The sequence below is a fragment of the Pteropus alecto genome, unplaced genomic scaffold (genome assembly GCF_000325575.1).
Source record: "Pteropus alecto unplaced genomic scaffold, ASM32557v1 scaffold8, whole genome shotgun sequence".
Taxonomy (NCBI): domain Eukaryota; kingdom Metazoa; phylum Chordata; class Mammalia; order Chiroptera; family Pteropodidae; genus Pteropus; species Pteropus alecto.
Window position 1 is genome coordinate 4,932,988 of NW_006494609.1, and position 22,309 is coordinate 4,955,296.

Below are 22,309 nucleotides of genomic sequence, written 5' to 3' on the forward strand. Positions count from 1 at the left end.
ACAACCGGGAGGGAAAGGCGGCACCAAGGAAGAAACAGCTTTATTGGGAGTCTACGCATGTCTGGAAAAACCCAGTTCAGTCACAGAGAAGAGAGGCTAATATTGGTACAGTGCAGGAATCTAGCATTACATAATATCCTCTTGAAAGCCAGGTGTGAAACTAAAACCATGTTAATATCCTAACAGTCAGAAATGCTGCTGAGTTTAGCCCTGGTGAAACTTCTGGAATTGCTAGTGAAATGAGATTTGTGTACAAAGAGAGCTCTCCAGCATTGCTGAATCCAAGCTCCATATGAGGTTGTGGGTCTGGGGTGGGGGAAGGAGAGGAAAAGATAATGGGGATGTTCTCATCACCCACAGAAGGTCATCTCAGTCTGCAGATGAGAGAACCACAAGGTTTTAGACTGACAGTAGACCGGGGCAGCAGAGGGATACTGGCTGAAGAAACACAATATCTAGGCCATCTCTGTGCAGTCTGGTGTGAGGGCATTTCCAGCAGGTCCTGGCAACAATGGCACCCCTTCCTGAGGCCCCTGGGAGAGAGCCATTTGGGCTCTGTTCTGACTTCCTTCACAGCAGAACTGCAATGTCCAGCATCAAGTCCAGGGTCGTAATTAGCTGAGCAGAATGGAGTAGCCACCCTATGACACCTGCCTGCCCCTCTTAGTCTAGGAGACTTCTTTTCCAGAGCAGTCGCTTTCCTTAGACCAAAAGAGATCTTGCCCAATGTGGGTCCAATCTAGAAATGACTCCCACCTTCATGTGAGCACCAGGTGGAGAGAATCTTTCTCATGAGCCAAAGACTTAGATCTTGGCCCTTAGATGATGGCTCTTGGACAGAAGATCAATTGGAAGCTGTCTGTGTCAAGGCGCTGATTTCTGTCCCAGTAGTAGCTGGTGCTGCCTGTAGATGATGGGCCCAAGCAATATGATTCTGTAACTCTCCCAAAGAAGAGTGCTCTCTCTACTTTCACAGGCAGGAAAGAAGGAAATGAGGCAGGTTTCAGGGTAGCTAATGCCACTAATTCTTCCATCGAATTTGCTGTGGAAAGAACAAACAATGGTCAGTTTTCACTGATTCCAAATAAAGCAAGGCTCACAGCTAGGTACTGTAAGGAAAAGAGAAGAATTGAAAAATTTCTTAACTATGTGGTAGCATTCATTTATTCAGAATCCAATTAGACACCTATTCTGTATCTCACAAGCCTGAGTTTGGGCATTTATTCCAGTCCTGTCCTCCTCAGGACCAAGATTCACTAGCTTCTGATGACCCCCAATAGGTCCCAAAAGATATAACATGGAACTAAGATCGACATTAACAAAAAGCTCAACAATTTCATGCTATGAGAGATAGCTAGTTGTGTTCCCCGAATAGCTAAAATCTATTTTACCCCCTTTTTACTTCCAACGGGTAGGTCCTATCCATCCTCAGGAAGCTACGCAGTCTGGATATGCTGAATCCAACATCTGCTTCCATACTGCCAGCAGTTGGTCCCTCCTGCCTGCTAGGTTTAACAATTATCAGAGCATTGTAGTTAAGTCTCAGCCCGAGGTCCCCAGATGACCCCTGTATACACTTGATGCTACTCTGTGAACCGTTTGTCTCCTGAGACGGCCGGCGAGGTAAGCTACAGTTGCTCACCGAGCTGCTGAGAATGGCATCAATTTTCTCCTCCTCTGCAGACCCTTTATCCACCTTACTCCTGTATGCTAGCAACTGCTGACGATCCTTCAGGTCTCGGCAAGTCTGTAAACCAAGAAGACAAATAATAAGACCCCCAGTCAGCTTTCTCTGTGAAGGTCTTTTTCTTTCTGTCACTCCCACATCAAGCCAAGGTTCAGGAAGAGGCTGGGAGGGTACAGTGGGATGACAGCGGGGTTGAGTCCCAGTGGAATTCCATGTTGGAGTGAAGTCTACAGAGCTTATGTGGCTTGATTCAGTTCTATGAATTCCCCGAGTGCAGCAAATTTACAAAAGCACAGAGAAAGCAGTCAGAGAGCAGGGAAAATAACACAGGAGTGCTGGCCTCCAAACTAACTCTTGCCACACTATTTTGTCCATTAAGTCAAAATTGATAGAAGTATCTCTGGATACAGGACAGAGAATATCATAATCCCCACTCTTCACTGAGGGGCTAACTCAGAGTTCTTATTTCTTGGGGACTCACATCAATGACAACATCATGGCACTTGAACTTGGTAGCTAAGTTCAACTTTGTGTCCACATCTTCCACCAGATTGACATACTCTTGTAATATCTGTGGGGAGAGGTACTTCTGATTAATGATTCCCAGACCCATAAAACACAGAGCTCTGAAAGGTAGAAAAAGAATCCTAATGAAGGCAAAAGAGTTTGTCTACAATACCTGACGTCTACAATTCTCATCATCAGGTGGGGGTGTAGCTCGGGGGTAGAGCATCTGACTACAATTCCCATCATCAATCTCGGGACTAGTTCTGCAATGGGAAATGATGTGGATTCCAGACAGCACTTCCGTGCTCCCTCAGGAAAGGAGGGAAGAGCACGTTCCTCTTTATCCTAGAGTGGATCCCATGTCAGCAGCAGGCGTGCTCTAGGTCTGATCCAGCCCTGTGCCCATTGCACCCCGGTGTCCCTTCTCAGTGAGTTCTCCTTTTCCATCGTTTGAACAGTATTGCCATAGTCCACATGGCTAAACACAGGAGATGCTCCTCAAAGAGGGCATATTACCTCTCAAAGGCAGAAGAGAACTTCCCTCCCTGACCTTTTCTATCTCAAGACTCAACATAGCCATTATGTTGCCTTTAAGGGAAGACCAGTATAGGCCAGGTCTCTGACCAGTAAGAGGCTACAAGTTAGGTCTCCTAGAGGGTCCAATACCCAGCTCTCCTCAGGAGCCATTACCTGGACAGGAGCACTGTTCTTGTGTAAAATTTCCACAACCCGATGGAAACCGATGGGTGCTCTCTTCTTGGTGTAGCCCAGCCAGTTCTGAAAAAGGTAAATGGCAGAAGTTAGCTAGGCCAGTCATGAACTCAACACTCTCTGAGATAGTCTCCCTACATTTTAAGGTCAGACTATAATAATGTGGTGGTGAGACTGGATGGACTGGGGTGGGGAACAGGAAACTGAAGAGATGAGTTTTTCAGAAAAGTCAAGGAACTTAAGGGGGTGGAAAAGAGTCAAAGGTATGAAATAAGTCTTAGATTTACAGGCAATGATGTAGAAAAAAGTCTGTGAAATAGGCCTAAATGAAATGAGTAAATTTACCTAACAATACTTGTAGTATGAACTTAACTGGGTAGAAAAATCCTATCCTTTACAGCTTTATGTTAGATAAAGGTATTTATTTATGAATTCATGAAGCAAGATATGGAAAGTACTCATCCAACTTTTAATGGTGTTTGCCTCGAGGAATGGAATGAGCTAGAAGGCAGACAACTCTCTATATTTTTATACAGTGTTTGATTTGGACACAAGCATGTATTGGTAGTTAATGTAACTAATTAAATAACAAAAGGGAAAAACAAAATTCTCAAACTCATAATGAAAAATGAATATTTAAAATGTCAGCCAGTAGAAACATGACAATCAAATGCAATGCAAGATACTTAATTAAATCCTAACAGTGAACAAACACAAAAACAAACAAAAAAGTTCTAATTTAAATACAATGTATAATATTTAAATAACACAAATATATATAATAGCATCATATTAATGTTAACTTTCTTGAGAGTGTTAATAACATTGATTTAAAGAAAGATAAATGATTAAATTTTTAAAGAATAAAGAAGTGTCATGATGTCTAAAACTTACTTTCAAATTTCAGCAAAAGAAAAAGGCATATTTGCTTTCTCTTTTTCTATACACATACACATAGAAAAAGAGAAAGCAAATATAGCAAAAACATTAATAAATTAATGAAGTAGGTAAAGACAATTAGTATTCATTACGTTATTGTTTCAGCTTTAGGTTTGAAATTTTGAAAAATAAAAAGCTGGAAGAAAATTGTAAGCCAGTCAGTAGAACCTGGGACTCCCATGAGGCCTGGGATAACAAGATGACATGTCCAAGTCAGCAGTGGCACAAAGCCATTCCAGGGAACCCACCTTTGTGGTAAAGAGGGCATCGACATCATGCCAGGCTCGAAGCTTGGCACGAGCAGCCAGAGCTGTCAGCACATACTGTTTATCTGGGATCTAGAAAGCAGAGACCAAAAAAGATTAAGGGGAAGGAGAAATGTACTAGGGGAGGTACATGAGAATTCTGGAAAAGATAGAGAAAAATATACTATAGTGCTGATTCTGCCCTTTAAAATCCATAAATCTCTTGGTCCTCAAGAACCCCTTAATTTCCAAGCCCCAGCACTGCAGCACTGTGGCAGGCCATTCAATTAAAGCCTTATCTCACTTCCTACAAATACATTCCTTTCCACCTTTAATCCTGAATATCAAGGGACTTACTGTACAGGGTTACAAAGCAACATCCACTCCACGTAGTACCATGACACTACTTTTACCAAAACACTGACCAGTTTATATATACCTTAAATGTCTTCTTCAGATTGACCGGACTGCTGAATGTCCCCTAGGATGAAAACAGAGAAGGAATTTTAGTGTTACTGACTTTCCCAAATACCTACCAACCCCATTTCTCTTCCACTACCTAGACTCTATATTTCACTCTGTAACCATTTAAACCCAGAAATTATTTTAAAAGAAAAGCTCCATCGGGTATTATTAGATGTCACCACAACCTAACTTAATGGGGCTAGATTAATAAGTATGGTGTTTTCCCCAATTTTATGCTAATCCAAATGTCCATCTGTGATCATTAAATTCAAACCTCTTCAAAAAAATTTGTTTTAAAGTAGCCACAGCTACCCGACACCCTGCTGCTTTTCTCTACACTGTGTAAACTGTTTGAAATGATGAACCTTTGAATAGACAGCTATAGGACCAGCACTATTGATACAGAATGTGCTATGGTACATGCCAGCTCACTGGAAGCCACGCAAGCCCTTACAAACCTCTTTTTCTCTCTCGTCTCACCCCTGCTGTGGGCCAGGAAAGCATCCAAGTGGATTTCTGAGAACTATATACACCCACTGTTAATAAAAGTACATAAAAATACTGGCTTCAAACTAGGTTCCTCGGTACACTGAGTGTGTGGGGTCTTTCACATTTTGTCTGTACCTCGGCCTCCATGTAGTGGTAGAAGCAGGAGTAGAAAAGCGTCGTCACTAGTGGCATGTTGAGTATGGAAGCTTTCCGAGGGTGCTTCCGGAAGATCTCGGTCTGGCCCGCTGATTCCAGGTGTCGATCATTTGCCTGTGGTGGAGTGAGCCAAGCGAAAAAAAGAACAATGTCCATGGATTAGAAGCAGGAGAGAAACCTTTAATACTACAGTAGCTGTGTTTCCTACTCTAGAAAGGGGCAAGGAAGAGAAAAAGAAATTGCCCAGGGTATCCCAGGGGAGTTTCAAATCCGTAAAATGATGACAGATCTAATTTGGATGGAGGAAAACTAGTAGTGGTGATGAAATGGGAATTCTGGGATGAAGAGGAAATACTGCTGAGTTAACAGTAGGTGAGAAGAAAAATGATGCCTGAGAACAATGGAGGGAAAGGGGTTAACATGGAGAGGGAAAAAATGAAAGGCTCTCTGAGACTGTAACAGAAAATGACATATATGGCCAGAACAAAGATGTCTCCTAGATGCTAAATAGCATTGAACATTGGAATTGAAGCAGAAACGTAGAGACGAGGAGTCTAACCTCAATAATGATCTGACGTTCCAGGAGTGTATAATGGTCTTGTATGTGTGCAGAATCTTCTGCTGAAAATGGCAAACTGGTAGAAGGCCAGAAGGTTAGTACCTGTTTCTCTACTCAAACAGGAAACAAACCCAACTAAACCAAATCACCACTGTAAGCATAAAAGGCTCACTGTGCTTCATAAATCTGATCTCAATTCACCTTAGATCATCCCTAAAAGGCAGAGAAACAGAGCAGAGGATACAGTAGACCTTGGCTGGGATTTTGTATTTAAGGTTTTGCTAATTCAAGATGGATCCTAAAAGTCCACAAAATATATATAGTCATTAGCGATTTTGTTGAGAAATGAATTAGAATCCTCTCATTGTGGAAGCTAGAATGTTCGATGGATCACTTAGCTAGTGAGTGAGCCACCCACTGTCTCAGATAAGTGTGAGCCGCAGCTAAGTTTTAGAAGAGATAAAGCGAGATAGCAGTAAGTTCCAGTTACTACAGCATCCTAATGTCTCTTTGTTTACCAGAGGCCATATGACACAGTTCAGTATTTGGTAACATTAAAATTAAGGATTGCACTGACTGACATAAACAAATTTCTAAATGTAAAACCTGGAAACCATGTCACATGAGGAATGACTGAAACAGCTGTGAATACTGAACCCGAAGAAGCAAGGTCTGTTGGGTACACTCTATATCTGTCTTAAAAGATACAGGGAAGTAAGATTCAGTTCAATTAGGGAATCACCTTCCAATCATGAAGGTTGTCCAACAACAAAATGAGCTACTTCCAAGAGCAGCTACTTCCATTACTCTGGAAGAGTAATGTGTGGGGCTGGTTTTTACAAGGACTTAGTCTGGGTGAAAGCTCGTACTGAATCAGTGCTTCTTAAGCTTTGTGTTTTCAAGGACCAGTTAACATTGAAAATAATATGTAAGGTAAAGTGTTACCAACTTTTTATTTTAATACATAAGGTAATAAAAAGAATTAAAGTCCATTTTACTACCAAAAAAGAAAGGGAGGGAAAAATTTTCAGAATAAAAGGCAAGTCTTTCAATTAAATAAATTTAGCTTTAGAAAAAAACTCTCTATATCATCTTAATTTTTCTCAACTTACCACCGATCAATGAAAATTCTTTTGGGGACTAGTGTTTGGAACCCCTGAGTAAGAAAATCTTTAATGATACTTATGTGGTCCATTATTAGCCTCTCCCTTCAACTATCTATCCATTCCACTCTCTTTCGGTCTCTTCCCTATCTATCCATTCCACTCTCTTTTGATCTCTTCGTCTGCCTGAGAGTATTTATACTTAAAAACATTTCTCCCCCATACTCACCCAATGCAGGTCTTAAGAAATTCTTTTCGTTTCTCAGGGTCCTGTATGTTCAAGTGTTCTCGATAATGGGACAGCTACAAAAAACAGAGAAAGGCCTTGATATATTTTGCCTTCTTAGAAGGATGAGGTAGCTCTGTAATTAGACTTTCCACGCTTAAAAACTAAATTCTTCATTATCGGAGATTTCTTCTCAGTGTGGATTGAGTGTGGGGGTAGGGGGAGGGCAAAGAGCGATTCAGAATCACTATCTGGTTTATCTATAACTGCAGTATACATTACGATTATTTACACTTAAATTTAAACTAATTAAATTTTTAAAAATTCAGGTCCTTAGTTGTACTAGTTACTTTTTAAGTGCTCATTAGCTACATGTGATTAGTGGCTTCCATATTGGACAGCACAGATATGGAATGTTCCCATTATTATAGGAAGTCCTACTGGACAGTGCTGACCTACAATAAAGCACTAAGTAGATGGAACAACTAGCTTTACCTTGAAGTTTGGCTTTAGCTTCAGTATTTAACCAAAACTAGCTTTTGCTTCGGCCTTAGCCTTTGAAAGGCAGAAGGACTAAATACCTACCTTCAATGTTATTTTTGGCATCCTTGACCTTGTACATGATCAATGGTAGCATGATCCTGTAAGTATCTAACAATTAACAATTATTGGTAACATGAATAGGGCATGTCATTCTGATTCACTGTTGATAGCTAAATACTCACATTCGAATACTATAGGTTCTAAATATAATTCTGAAAGAAAATCTTATGTGCTTTTTATTTTAAAATTCTAAAAAATGAACTGAAGTTTAAATGATGCAATAATTAATAATGGTTGTGAAAGCTATAAATTCACGTAAAATTATTAAAAACTTTCTGAGAATTAAAAAAATAGATTGACGGTTAATATGAATATTATGAGAATGAACTGGCTCTAGGAAGGACAGTATATCCTTTTAGAGCCAACAGATAAGTATAAGGATGTGAATGATACATTATATCATAATCTAATCTTTGTAAAATATCTAGTATATATCTGGTATATAATCATTTCTAATATTAAAGAAAGTAACCTATAAGAGCTGTAATTTTTTGGCTTTAAGTCTTTCAAAAAAAAATCCTACTTAGGAAAGCTTCATATTCTGAGGATAAACTTAAAGCAAACTACCAGCTTTGCCACTTCCAAAGTCTACGAGGTTGGAAAACTCCAAATTTATATATAGCAACATGCATGATAAATCATCTTTAATTCAAACATAATAGAGAATATGAAAAAAATATGAAACTTTTATATAAAAAGTTACCTAAAACACATTTATTTTCACTAATCAAACTTTAAAACAACAAACTTTCTAAGAATGCTACATGAAGAAACTTCCTTATAGTTTCAAACCTATGGAGATTAAAAACAAACAAAAAGCTTTTCAAAATGATTACTTATAATCTGTCAACCATTTTCATTAAATTAAAGGATTTTTGAGATTTTTTTTACCATGACTTAAAAATTAAGTACATGTTCTTTTTACAAAATGTTACAAAAGATTTTTTTTCTGAATTATATTCTGTTGTGCAAAGAAGTTTAACATTATTAAATGTGCCAGCTGTATGTGAATACCGATATCACCACATATGTGTGGTACAGTGACTAAAGGAACAACCTTGCTATTTGTTGATGGTGCTGGGAAATTCTTACCCCTACATTATGTCACATTTTAAAAAATGGATCACTAAAGATTTACTAATACGATTAAGTTTACGGTAAAATTTCAGATTTATTTTCATATTCCAGGAGTTTATTCTATGATGGTGAAAATCTCCCCAAATCTATTAATACTCGGTTCCTGAGCTCTTGGCCAAAACGTGTATTGCATGTACCACGAGGTTGACCTATCTTTCTTCTTGACCTACATCTGATTTCCTATCTCTCTTAGCTTTCAACATTTTCTTTAGTATTAGAAGCCAAAACACAAAAGTTCCTATAGACCAGAAGTTGAAAACAACTAGAAACTAAAACTCAAGTACAAATTGATCAGGCCATTTTTCATTCATTTATTAAAGAAAAAAATATTTATTCAATCAAAAGAGCACTTAAAAAATAATAAAACAGTGCATCATTTGGATTAAGTTTTCAGGTTTCCCAGATACCTCCCTCTTCTGGGTATATAATCAATATCAAAGGAAAGGAAATAGTTCAGTCACTCTGAGATCTCGGAGACTGGGCTTTGGCTTAGATTTCTGTTACATAGGTCCCCGACTGAAACAAAGGCCACACTTACCGCAAGCTCTTCCGTTCTATCTAGAAACCTGGGAAGAAGCAGAAGGGAGCGAGGCATTTTTATCTATTGATGTAGGCAGTATAACTTCATAAAATAAGATGATTGCTCTAGGAGAAACACAATTCAAACTCATTTGCCTTCATACACGAGATAAGCCCCTGCCTTCTTAAACTTTCTACCACCAGCAACCCTTTGAAAACACACGGTAGGTCAGCTATCATTGTTCCCCTGATCTTTCTAGCTGAACGAAAAGCAGGGACAAGAAGGCATTGCAGGGCACTAAATAACTGTGCAACGTTACCAGGTCTGACAGTAAGGTTCAGAGCCTCCACAAAACCTTAGCCCACAGTAATGTTATAGGTTTTGGGGAAAGAACACTCTTCATCTGTCAATACAATCTTAAACAGATTTTCTATATTGTTCTCATTTTCATGTACAGTGTAAAGTGTGTTCTGTCTCTCCCAAAAGGTAGTAAGGCTTTGGAGAACAAGGACTTTTATGTTCTGATCCCTTCTTACTCTGAATGGTCCCTATAATTAACATCACTGTTCTGGCATAGAGCTGATGCTTAATAAAGCCTTGTTGATTGAGAAGGAGGGAAGGAGGGAAGAAGGAAGGGAACAGACGGCCTCAATATACATGTCTTCTGAAAATTCATGGCTAACCATCTGTAATCTTGATCCTAACCAGATGACCACCTTAGTTTTGGGGGCAGCTCATCACTGTACTGGAGCTACTGGTAACTGGAGTTGCCGTAGGCCACATGTCAACCTCAATAGAAGTTCCAACCCCTTTTCTGACACTGAAGAAAGAACACAATATACATATATTTTCATCTAAAGGTGAGAAATAGTCCCTACTGATTGGAATGAGACAGGGAAGGAAAACACGATATCCCCACCCTCCTAGCCTCTAGCAGACATGCTTACCTCTTACCTCTCCACCTATCAGAATCCCACCTAGGCTCACAGGCCCGACTCAACTCCTAACCACTTTCATGAAGCTTTCCTCGAGTATCCTGATTGAAAATTATATTTGCTTCCTTTGCTCTTCCACTATACTTCTCACTACCATCACTAGGGATAAAATGTACCTTTACTCTAGGTCTTTTATTTAAAAATGCTTAATATTGATTAATGCTACAGACTAGGCATTATCCTAAGTACTTTACACGACACTCTTTTAATCTTCATAAGGATCCTGTGTGGTAGGTATCATTACCTTCATTTTACAGATGTGAAAATTGATGCCTGAAGAGGCTGGGTAACTTGCTCAAGGTCACTCTATGAATTAAGTGGTGGAACCAGCATTTAATGCAGGTGTGTGTGACTCCAGAGCCTGGTTCTTAACACCTGCTACACTGTCAACTTATCAGAGTCTGTGGCGCATTATTAGTTATCCTTTCACATTTCAGTATCTTGTCTAATAAGCATTTTCAGAAAAAAAAGGCCAGTGTCTTCTTTCTTTATATCCTCCAGAGTGCTCTGAACAAAGTACTCACTACACTTACAGACCAGATGATCAGTTCTTACCTGAAGAGGTCTAAAAGCAGTTTTTGATCCCCAATTTCCTTAAGGTAGTGAATGAGATGTCTCAGGGCGACCTGCCGCACCTCCAGCTCTCGGAAGAGGATCTCTGACAGTTAGGTGGGGAGAGATTACATCCTATTACTCAAGTGTGAAATTGGTCTCCCTACTCACACGTTCCAAACATTAATTCCTCTACGTTGATCAGGAACTAGGAATGTTTTTAATGGTACCTGTCTCTATGGGCTCAGTCCATCATCAACACATTCCATGGTTCAGGGCAACTCTTAACTACTGAGTCAGCTTTCAGTTCTCACCAATCCAAAAATAAGGCACTTAGCATCGACTCTGACTTCCTCAAACCAACACAGCCGCCTTTGTGTCCAGCAAATAGAGGGGGCTTTGTAATTAATATAATCATCACAGTAATGGATGATGACCCCCCTGAGAGATGTGATGTATACTCTGAGGTCTCAGGCCAGCCCAGCTGTCTCTGAAGCAGACCTGATGCTGGTGAATCCCGGTATAAGGAAAGGCCACAATGCCATTCTCCCCTCAAATGTAGCAGACATCTTGCTGACTGAAGATTTCCCTCAAACCATGCTCACCTTTACTCAGTGTCCTTTTCAAGAAGATCAGAACCTAGAGGAAAAGAGAACAAAGAACGAATTACTCTGTGTAACCCTTCAAATACAATGCCCTGCCTTGAGCACCTGATGTCTAAGAAGGAGATTAGTAACTCATTAAGAATCTTTGCAGATCCTGGCAACAGATTTTTCTATGTGATGGAATGACAGGTGATGGACATCCAGAACTGAGTTGTGTCTTAGGAGTCCACATGCCAGTGCCCATACTGGTAAGAGACATCTCCCTCTGAGAAAGACTACTCTCACATCTCTCCTCCCACAGATTATTTTTTAGAACACAGTAGCCAACCTACTGCTTCTTGGTTATAATCAAGAATTCCACACACAATGCGTGTCCTGCCAGCTAAGTCTTAGAGCACATATTACTAAGAATCTTCGACTCCAAGAGGAAATCCAGGATCTTTACTTAACATTTAATCTAAAATGTTAAAGTCTATTCTGATTGGATTTTCAAAACTAATGAAAACAACAATTAAACAACAACCAAAACCCACAACTCACTGCAGTAATGACGTTTCCATCATGCATGCTTACTGCTTCTTCTAAGAGTTGTAGCTTATCCTGTAAGGAGCGGAATCTTTCTAAGGAGCAGACCTGGCAGAATAAGAACAGAGTTATTGTGCAAGGAAGAAGATCCATTTGCTATATTCTTTTGTCACTGGATACTGAAGAATGGGCAAAAATGAAAGGAAATGTCCCCAAGCAGAGCCACTTTATTTTTATACTCTGATCCCTAGCACACTATGAGATAGTAGGTTCCCTCTCTGGTTCAGCCTCATGCCCTAGAAGACGCTCGTTTCCTGATGAAGTCCTGCCAAAATCAACAGGAAGAAAGATCACCTGTTCTCTTTTTAATGATAAAAACTTTACATACATACATGTAATTTACATATATTAAGTGCACATTTCAGTTAATTTTGACAAGTATATAATTCCATGTAACTACCACAATCAAGATACAGAACCTTTCCATCACCCCAAAAAGTTCCCTTGTCCTTGTCCACTATGACATCAATATCCTCGTCCCATCCCCAGCCTCTGGCAACCACTCATTATCAGTCACAAAGTTTTGCCTTTTCTAGAATTTCAGAAAAATGGAATGATACAATATGTACTCTTTTGTAACCGGGGTCTTTCACTCAATATCATGTTTCTGAGACCAATCTATCTATGTGTTGTGGTATTAGTAGTTTGTTCCTATTCACTGGTAAGTAGTCTTTCATTATATGGATATACCACCATTTATTTCTTCACTTATCTGCTGATGGATATTTGGGTTGTTTCCACTTCGGGAGCTATTATGAATGAAGCTGCCATGAACATTTGTGTAAGCATCTTTGTATGGGCTACGTTTTCATTTATCTTAGGTTATAAATGTCTATGAAGGAAGTTAAGTGTATATCTAACTTTGTAAGAAACTGACAGACTATTTTCCAAGTAGGTTTACCATTTTATCTTCCTATTGGCAGTGTATGAGTTTCAGTTCTTCCATATTCTCCCAATGCTTGGTATGATCAGTATTTTTCAGTTTAGCCATTCTAGTGACTGTATAGTGGTATCTCAGTGTTTCAATTCCCATTTTCTTGATAACTAATAATATTGAGCATCTTTTCAAGAGCTTGACCATTCGCATATCTTTTTTGTGATATCACTCATTAAATCTTGTGCCAATTTTTTTTATTGGGTTGTTTATATTCTTATTATAGGAAGAGAATTCATTTTTTTAATATATATTCTGGATTAAAATCCTTTATAATATTTGTATTTTGCAAATATTTTCTCCCAGCTAAGGTGGTATTTTCATGTTTTTAACAGTGCTTTCAAAGAATAAAAGTTTTTAATTTTGATTTAGTCCATTTTATCAATTTTTCTTTTTGTGTCCCTAGGTAATAAATCTCTGCCTAACCCAAGGTCACAAAGATTTTCAACTATATTTTCTTCCAGAAGATTTATAGTTTTAGCATTTACTTATATCTAGGTCTATGATCCATTTGACACATTATTATGATTTCAAGTCTCTCAATATTGATGTATAAATTCAATACAATCCCAAAATCCCAGCAGCTCTCTTGTAGACAATAAGCTGATACTAAAATCTACTCAGAAATATAAATGATCCAGACTAGCCAAAACTATTTTGGAAGAAAAGAGAAAAGGTGAAGGGCTTATATTACCTGATATCAAGATTTACTACAATAATCAAGGATATAGTAATGGTAAAAGGATTGAGAAATAAATCAATGAACTTGAAGAGAGTCCAGAAATACACCTACACAGTATGATCCATTGATTTTTGACAAAGGCACCAAGGTAATTCAACTGAAAAAAGACAGTCATTTCAAGAAATAGAGCTGGAACAAATGGAGAACTACATGGGAAAAAAAAACGAATCCCAATCCTGACCTCACAACATATACAAAAGTTAACTTATAATGGATCAGATCTAAACATGAAAGATCACTCTCATTCTTAAAAGTACCCTTCCTTCTCATCCATCACTCTTTCTCCATGACCCTATCAAAGCAACACTAATCTCAAATTTTGCAGCTGACTTTCCCTCTTCGTGGACTTATTTTCCTCCTGAAAACCACTTCATTTAACAAATAAAACTAAAGAGAGGTCAAGATGTTCTCCCTGTGAGAACGAACTGACCAGCTTCCCCAAAAATCCCACAAGAATTCTTGCCCAGTAGCCTTACCTTGCCCTTTCGAAGGCGTCGCACTGTGTCACTGGGACTCCAGTCATTGCTGTAATCCTGTAATATGAGCAAGGCATGAGTCCCAGGAAGTTAAGGTGTCAGAATTATCAGTATGCCAGCTCTTCATCTCAAACTCATAGTCTTAGTCCCTAAAGGGGAAATACTTTGTGAGGAAATGGATGGAAAGAAAATGAACTGAAATAATCTTGTTCTGAGTTTCTGAAGGAACTAAAAGAGGAACAAGACAGGCAGAAAGAAATGAATCAAAGAGAAAATGAATCAATTGACAAAATTAGTAACTCTATGCTTTTTGGTTTAGGATTCCAAACCTTATATGCAATTAGTCACATTTTTGAGACTTTAGGTAATGGCTTTGCCATCATAAGGAAAAAGAAAGACATGCTCCTTTTCTGGACCTTATGATATAGTTTCTTCCTTATGAATCAATTTGCTTTTTTATGTGCTTCAAGGAAACATGAGCTCCGCCAAGTTTCCAGACTGCAGTGATGAAAAGTTTCAAAGTATAGCTTTCCAAAGGCAGCAAAATGGAAAAGGAAAGTGTGCTAAGACTGAATCAGAAGAGATTTTTGAGTCCAAGTTCTACCATTTACTAGTTGTGACACCCTAGGCAAGCCCTAATGTTTAGAAACCCAGTTTTCTTACCTATAAAAGGAGATTAAAGTAACAACTGCTAAAAAAGCTGGGCAGATTGAGCAAGATAATGTATGTCAAAGCACTTTAAACTGTGTCAAGTGTCATGCCAGAGAAAGATATAACTCACCCTATATTCCCCCTTGGGTCTCCTCAATTCTGGAGCATAGCTTTTCGCAGGCGTGTCCGACAGCGCTGAAAAAGAACAGGCAGCGGGTTCAGAAGGACACCATCTTCTTGTCGTCTCTTTCCTCAATCTCTTCTTCTCACATTTTTTTGACTTGTAGGCTCCCAAACTACTTTTAGAGCCTAAAGTAGATCTTGGTTCCTCCCCAAAGCTAGTATTTCTAGAAGTCATCCATTCCCCCTGTAACCAGAATGACCCCTACCTCTTTACTCAGTATCAGAAAACTTCTCTAATAATGATGTAGATTCAGGAGAAATTCCATCAAATCATCTAATTACCACTTGTCTCTATGACTCCCCAGACTGTACCCTAGATCAGTAACATGCACCACAGTAATCAAGAAAATAGGTCGATGCCTACCATCAGAAAGGGACTGGAAACTTCCAGGTCTAGTTCTCCCTAAAAGTAAAGAACACATGAGGGAAGAGGTGAACAGTTCAAGTCAGAGCCATTCAGATTTGATTAAAGACATAATGTATATAAAATCTTATTATGCAATACGGGTACTTAAGGCTTAAAAAAGCTTTTATCCAACTTCATAAATTTGAGATAACACGAGAAAAAAGGCAAGAAAAAAAATATTTTCACTGTGGTAAAATATACATAAAATTTACCATTTTAACCATTCTTAAGTCTACAGTTCAGTGGTATTGAGTACATTGTACAACCATTCCCATTATCTCCAGAAATGTTTCATCATCCCAAACTGAGACTCTGTACTCATTAAACATTAACTTCCCACTCTCCTTCACTCCCTCACCTCTAGCCCCTGGTGACCACTATTCTACTTTCTGTCTCTATGAATCTGACTGTTCTGGCTACCCCATATAAGTAGAGTCATACAATATTTGTTTTTGTGTGTGTCTGGCTTATTTTGCTTAGCATAAAGTTCTCAAGGTTCATCCATGTTGTAGTATGTGTCAGAATTTTGTTCCTTTTTGGCTGAATAATATTCCATTGCTTTTACATTTTGCTAATCAATCCATCAGTCAATGGGCATTTGGGTTGTTTCCACCTTTTGGCTATTCTGGATAACACTCCTATGAACATTGGAGTATTCAAGTTCCTGCTTTTCAGTATTTTCCTATAAGTGGATTGCTAGATCATATGGTTATTCTGTGTTTAATTTTTTGAGGACTTCCCATACTGTCTTCCCCAGTGGCTGTACCATTTTACATTCCCACCAGCAGCAATGCACAAGGGTTTCCAATAGTAAAGCAGAGCGGTAGGGCGGAATTTTGATCTAGCTAAATTTCTCCAGTACCTGTCACAGGGTTAATATCTATTTTATTTATCAATCCAATCCCTCTGAATTTTTCTCATTTCTCCCACTCCTGATCCCCAACTGCCAGCTGCAAAGATAATTCTTTATACTTCAAAAAAATTGAAAATTATAGCACAAGTGTTTTTTGAAAAAGGAAAAGGGGAATTCCTAACCATCACTCTTTACCTCTAAAAAAGCTGCTCAGGGAGTAAGTAGAAGCGGGTTTGGGTAGTTGTGCATAGGAGGAGAAGCTGTTTCGGCTCTTTAGCTGTTCACTGTTTGACCCACTATTACCAGCAGTCTCTTTGATGGACCATGAGATACCTGTGAGATAGTAAGAACTAAATCAGTCATTCTCATCCAAATAAATTTTGGATAACGAGCATTCCAACAAACTCTAAAAGCTTTTCATCAGAGGCCCTGGTCCTTTGGCCAACATGGACTCCAAAAATCAAGGCAGAATCAAATAGACCAATCGACAAAAAATGGGCAAAGGAAAGGAATAAATCGACCACAGAAAAAGAAATTCAAGTGGCTATTAAACATACAAAAAGATGCTCAACTTCACTCTTAATAAGTAATTATGTAAATAAAAAGTACACTGAGATACCATTGGTCCTTTCTAAGACTGGCAAAGATCCCAAAGTTTAATAATACCCTGTGGTGGTAAGGCTGTGGGAAAACAAGAACCCTCTGACATTGCTTGTGGGAGTACAAACTGGTGAAATCCCTGTGAAGGGCAATTTAACAATATCTATCCAATACATGTGCAAATATCCTCTGCCAATAATTCCGCTCTAGGACTTGATCTTTCATATAGTCATCTATGGGCAGAATACAAGGTCACTGAGAGCAAAATAAACAAAAGATTGACAACACTCTAAAGTTCATCAATAGTAAACTGGTGAAATAAATTGTGGCGAATCCACACACTGTAATATCATACAGCTATCTTAAAAGAGGGAGAGAGAATAAGAAAGCTCTTTATGTACTAATATGAAAAGATCTCTAAACTACATTATCAAGTAAAAAGAGCAGGGTATAAAATACGCCATCACTTGTATAAAAAGGGGGTAAGAATATATATTCTCATATGCATTTCCGAATGTAAAAAGAATCTTCCGATGAATACACAGGAAGAAAATGATAGCAGTTGTTTTTGGGGAGTGCAGAGACTGAGTAGGGGCATGATAGTGTGGGAGGGAAACCTTTGACTGTTTGCATTAAATATTTTTTGATTTTTAAATCATGTACCAGTAGTCCCTATTTAAAAAAAAACTTTTAAAACATTCTTAAAAATTACACTCTGCAAAGGTATTAAATAGTATTATATAATTGCTGGGCAGTGAGACTTGGTGGCTCAGGAAGTTAGTTCTGCCAACCAGTTATGAGCACTTACGTCAGTAGTTCCCAAATATGACTATGTATTAGTAGTACTCACAGCGCTTATTACAAATCGAGACCCCCTTCACAATGCCCCATCATCTACTGAATCAGAGTCTCTGGAATGAGGCCTAGGAATCTAATTTTAACAAGCACACCAAACGACTGTGAAATAGCCATCCAAGCATTAGCTCTAGGACAGCAGACCTAGCCATATGGAAATTACTGCTATATTTCTCCAAGGATCTTTTCCTGGGAGAAATTTCCAGATATGTGCATCTGAAAATAGTCTAAGCTCATTCCCTTTCCTGACAAGCATTAAAGAGCCAAACGAGTGGAGCCTTCATTAGTGACAAGAACCCTGAATACCAATCCCCTCCAAGAGCCTCTTCTACTTACTTCCCACAGGTTCCCCACTCCAGCTGACTCTCTCTAGGTCGTCGTCATCATCGTCATCCACAAAATCTCGAAGGCTATTTACTGCTCGCTTGGACTCCTTTAACTGCAAAGGGACATAAGGTAGGACACTCAGGCAACTACCACTTCCCACCTCTCTCTTTGACAACTAAGAAGGCTAAGAAATTGGAACCTGAAGATGGTCAACACTTTCATTCTCTGTAATACAAAGTCTAACCTGCTAGATAACCACCAAGAAAAATTGCTTTTTAGCCAACATTGCAGTCTAGTGGCAAGCGTTAGGAGGGCTCAGAGCCACTTTTGAGCTCTACTCATGTTCCTGGCAATGCCTTGCTGTGTAAACCTGAGTTTACCTCTCCAAAAATGAATGTTTCCCCATTTGCGAAAGAGACACAATAAAGACAAAACTTCCAATCCAGTCCATCTTTCAATTATAACAAATTATATCACATGATAAAAGACTTCGGGTTCTTGGGGGAAAAAAACAGAAAGAAATAAATCATTTTAAGAATATAAAGTGGACGTGGTTCCATAGTGTAGCAGTTAGCATATCTGCTTTATATGCAGAAGGTCCTGGGTTCGTGCCCCAGTGGAGCACAGTCCATGGTCTATGGCCATGCCACCTGAACAAGCCTGATGTCTGATCTTGGAAGCTAAGCAGGGCCAGGCCTGGTTAGTACTTGGATGGGAGACCACCTAGGAAGACCAGGTGCTATAGGCATAAATAATAATAATAATAACAATAGTGATAATAAAAAGAATATAAAGTAAGAAGGGCCAAGAATGGTTTTACATTCATTCTGGATGGTTCTTTTCTGAGGACTCTTCTCCATGAACATTTTTCTAAAGATGTGACCCAAAACATTTCTGAGCCTAATGGAGACATGGTCAAAGGCCATATTACCAAGGATGCAAAAAAAAAGAATTTTAGAGTGGCACTGTAGAGGAAGGTATAACATTCAGCAACTGCTCCTGGAAACCTACCTGTGAGAGCTCATCATCTTCGTCATCAAAGGTGAAAGCCTTAAACTTGGAACTGTTCCAATACTCCTCCTCATCACCCTTTGTCCGATTCATCTGGAGTAAGAGGAAAACAGATACATGTACCTTTCTGGATTCTCCCCAAAAAACTACAACCTTCCCCCAGTAATCAGGGATGTATAAAGGAATCTGGCAAAACAAATATTGAACCTGTCATATAAAATCAGATCTTTGGGTTTCCAACTGACTGAACCATGCTTCTGATCCTCTAATTACCCACAAGTAGTCATTGATTTCTACTTTGTTCAAGGCACCCTCTCAGGTGTTGAATGAAATATTTAGAAAGTGCAAAACACAGTCCCTTTCCTGAAGGACCCTACAACAGAGCTGGAATATTCAACATAGGTGTGTATAAAGGTAAAAGTACAAGGCGGGCAAGTGTTATAAGAATGCATCACCAACTTTGATCATGAACAAAACACAACTGCATTCATGTACTCAACATATATCTATTGAATACCACGTATGAGGCACTGTTCTAGGGTCTGCAAATACTGCAGTGAATAAAACTGATAAATATCTTGTTCTCATTTATGCTTGTTAAATGCCTGAAAGACAGCAAAGCAATCAAAAGGAGCAGAATTATTGTGCCTGCATCTTCAACCTTGATTAATTTATTAACAAGTATCTACCCAAATCTGAGAATTGAGGGCCTGGACAAAAAATGAATAAATAAATAAAATAATTAGTCAAAAGACCACAAATCTCTCTCTTAACTACTCTAAAATTAGATTTTACTCTGAATAAAAAACTTGCTCTAGAATTACAAACTAAACTATCAGTGCCAATTGGATTAGAGTGAAAACTGGTTTAAACCAAGGACTAGGTCCAAAACCTCCACAGCACCAAAAATAACTCCAAGGGCTACATATTGTCAAATTTTAAAGGATCAATTTGCTTTTCATTTCAATAGCATCTTTTTCAATAGAAGCTTGAGAAATGCTCATCTTGGCAGCCTGTTGAGATTTCTGCTGGCTCCTAATGTACTCTACTTCCCCTTCCCAACTATATCCCAACTCAGGGCATATAGAGGTGGCAAAGGTATGGTTGGGAATTTTCCACTACTTAGTCCCTTCCCATGGCAGACATCATTAACTGCTTTCTACTGAATCCAGATGTAGCTTGAAAATTCTTTTGTAAATGTAATTCCAGGGAGTCAAAACCAAATGAAAAAGCTGGCAGACATAAAGAAATCATTCCTTGTAGTGGTACAGGCACAGGTGTAGTCAGGTAGCCTTGGGTTCAAATCTTGGTTTCTCTAGTTTTGAGCAAACTGGATAAATACATTTACTTCTAAGCTTTGGAAAGAATGATATCCTATCTATATGGAGTTGCAGTGAAGAATATGTAGGACTCAGGAAACACCTAAAAAAGTGCCTAGCAGAAAGTAAATACTAAATATTAGTTCCTTTCAGTATAGAATCTTACTGACAACTTCCTACCTCAGTTTCCTCATCTGTATAATGGGCATTAACAATAGAAACCTACCTTTTAGGATTGTTGTGAGGCTTAAACCAATGCATGCCTGACACAAAATTAATGTTCAGTATTAACTTTTATTATTAATGAATCATTATGGTATCTTGGAAGAAACTAGAAAGAAAATATTTTTAAGCAATTCTAAAGATTAAAAAAATTTATTTGATACAAAAAAATCTGAGTGGCTATCACACTGAAGGTGTTCACAGAACATATACTGTAGATGTCTCTGGCACAGCTGCGTTTATAAAGCACTTACTTTGTCATCCTCAGAACAACCCTGAAAGGTAGGCCTGACAGATTCCATTACCATTTCACTGATGAGGAAAATGAGGCACAAAAGATTAAGCAACAAAGCTCCCTTGCTAATTGCTCCTATGATTCTGGTTTGCTGGTTCTTGAATTATTCTCACTCTGACTTGCACGGTCCTTCTATTTTTCACTCTAGGAAATACTAGGGAGGGTCACTACTTAACTACAGTAAATAAATATCTGTAAATATCTACAGATAGGCATAGAATATGTCTAAAAAACCCAGTAATCCACCATAGGATTTCTGGAATCTTTTTTAACCATGCAATTTGGATGGATACTTGACACCAATTTGTACTTCTAGTGCCAAATCGGAACCTAGATTTACCTAGACAAGTTGAGATGATGATTTAATGGCTCTAGAAGTGAAAAAGCGACCAGGTACAATTTTAAAAGTGACTGAGAAAGGTGTTCCGAAATGATTTAAAATACTTCAGATGCTTGTCCTTGTCATCACGTTTACTATGAGCCCACAAAATAGTGCAGTAGATCCAAAGAAAACACAGGAACACGACAAAGGAAGAAAAAAACAGAGATGAGCGAAAAATTAAAAATCCACAACCAACACGCTCCCTGCCTCAGGACATCCCAGAGACCACCTACTAAGAAGGTAGATTCCGATTCAGTTATCCTCTTCCACACCAGGCCTACATAGGTGAGGCTATAAACTAAGACCAGGGAATGTGAGGTAAAACTACGGGCGAACGTCCAGAAAGCCACGGATGTGCCGCAATTGCCAGGGCCCAGGGGATGGATCTCTGGTAGACTAAATACTCCTTCAAAATCAAATGTCGGGGCTCACTCGCAGCCCCAATCCTAAGCGTACTCCGGATTGGAGAGTCAGGCCTGGGTGGGATCTCGGGACGCTTCGGAGACTAGGGTAAAAAGATCACGATGCGAAGAGGCCGGACTCAGCCCGATACGCGGCCCAAGGAGTTTGGGACACCCTCACCTCTTCCACTCCGAGCCCTCCCAATCAGGACAGCGAAAGACTCTCCGGCCGCTTAGTAAGCCTTTCTAAACTGGCTATGCGGAATAGAAAAGGGACGGAAGGCAATAGTGGCGGGGAGGGGCGGGAAAAGGGAACGTGTGGCGAGAAAGAGGGCGCACGGCATGCTTGGAAATTGTAGTTTCTTCCTCCTCTGCTGTCAGGCGCTGCCCCGACGGGCCGCAGGGCTTTTTAACTACAGCTCCCAGAATTCCCAATGCGCCGTGTCTAGGTCGTTTCCTTCACTTTTAGCGCGACCTTCCGTGATTTTTCAGCGGGTCACTCAACAAGACTACATCTCCCAGGAGGCTCAGCAGGGCCGAGTCAGGGTCCAGAGAAACAATGAGATAT

The 22,309-nt window shown here is 39.2% G+C and overlaps 1 protein-coding gene across 2 annotated transcripts; it reads right to left on the bottom strand.

Moving 5' to 3' along the window:
• Positions 1-20: 20 nt before the first annotated feature.
• VIPAS39 (VPS33B interacting protein, apical-basolateral polarity regulator, spe-39 homolog) lies at positions 21-22,101 on the bottom strand. 2 transcript variants are annotated; one of them, XM_006925484.3, is made up of 20 exons: positions 21,923-22,101; positions 19,123-19,215; positions 18,121-18,223; positions 16,525-16,662; positions 15,435-15,473; positions 15,018-15,082; positions 14,237-14,293; positions 12,040-12,132; positions 11,500-11,533; positions 10,898-11,000; positions 9,366-9,393; positions 7,091-7,164; positions 5,759-5,834; positions 5,179-5,313; positions 4,529-4,570; positions 4,093-4,182; positions 2,885-2,971; positions 2,169-2,258; positions 1,643-1,747; positions 21-1,042 (listed from the first exon to the last, which is right to left on the bottom strand). In XM_006925484.3, exons 2-20 carry the CDS (start codon positions 19,213-19,215, stop codon positions 1,022-1,024), a joined length of 1,473 nt encoding a protein of 490 aa, XP_006925546.1. In that variant the 5' UTR covers positions 21,923-22,101; the 3' UTR covers positions 21-1,021. The 2 variants fall into 2 exon arrangements, with proteins under 2 accessions (XP_006925546.1, XP_015455202.1); XM_015599716.2 differs by lacking the exon at positions 21,923-22,101 and adding an exon at positions 21,574-21,904.
• Positions 22,102-22,309: the final 208 nt, after the last annotated feature.

Excerpts from the sequence above, each read along its gene's own strand:
- VIPAS39 (XM_006925484.3), bottom strand. The coding sequence starts at position 19,215 with ATGAATCGGACAAAGGGTGATGAGGAGGAGTATTGGAACAGTTCCAAG. Across the intron at positions 5,835-7,090 it reads TTTCTTAAGACCTGCATTGG|TTTGCCATTTTCAGCAGAAG; the intron begins GTGAGTATGGGG and ends GCCTTCTACCAG. Across the intron at positions 2,259-2,884 it reads AGAACAGTGCTCCTGTCCAG|ATATTACAAGAGTATGTCAA; the intron begins GTAATGGCTCCT and ends CTCTCCCCACAG.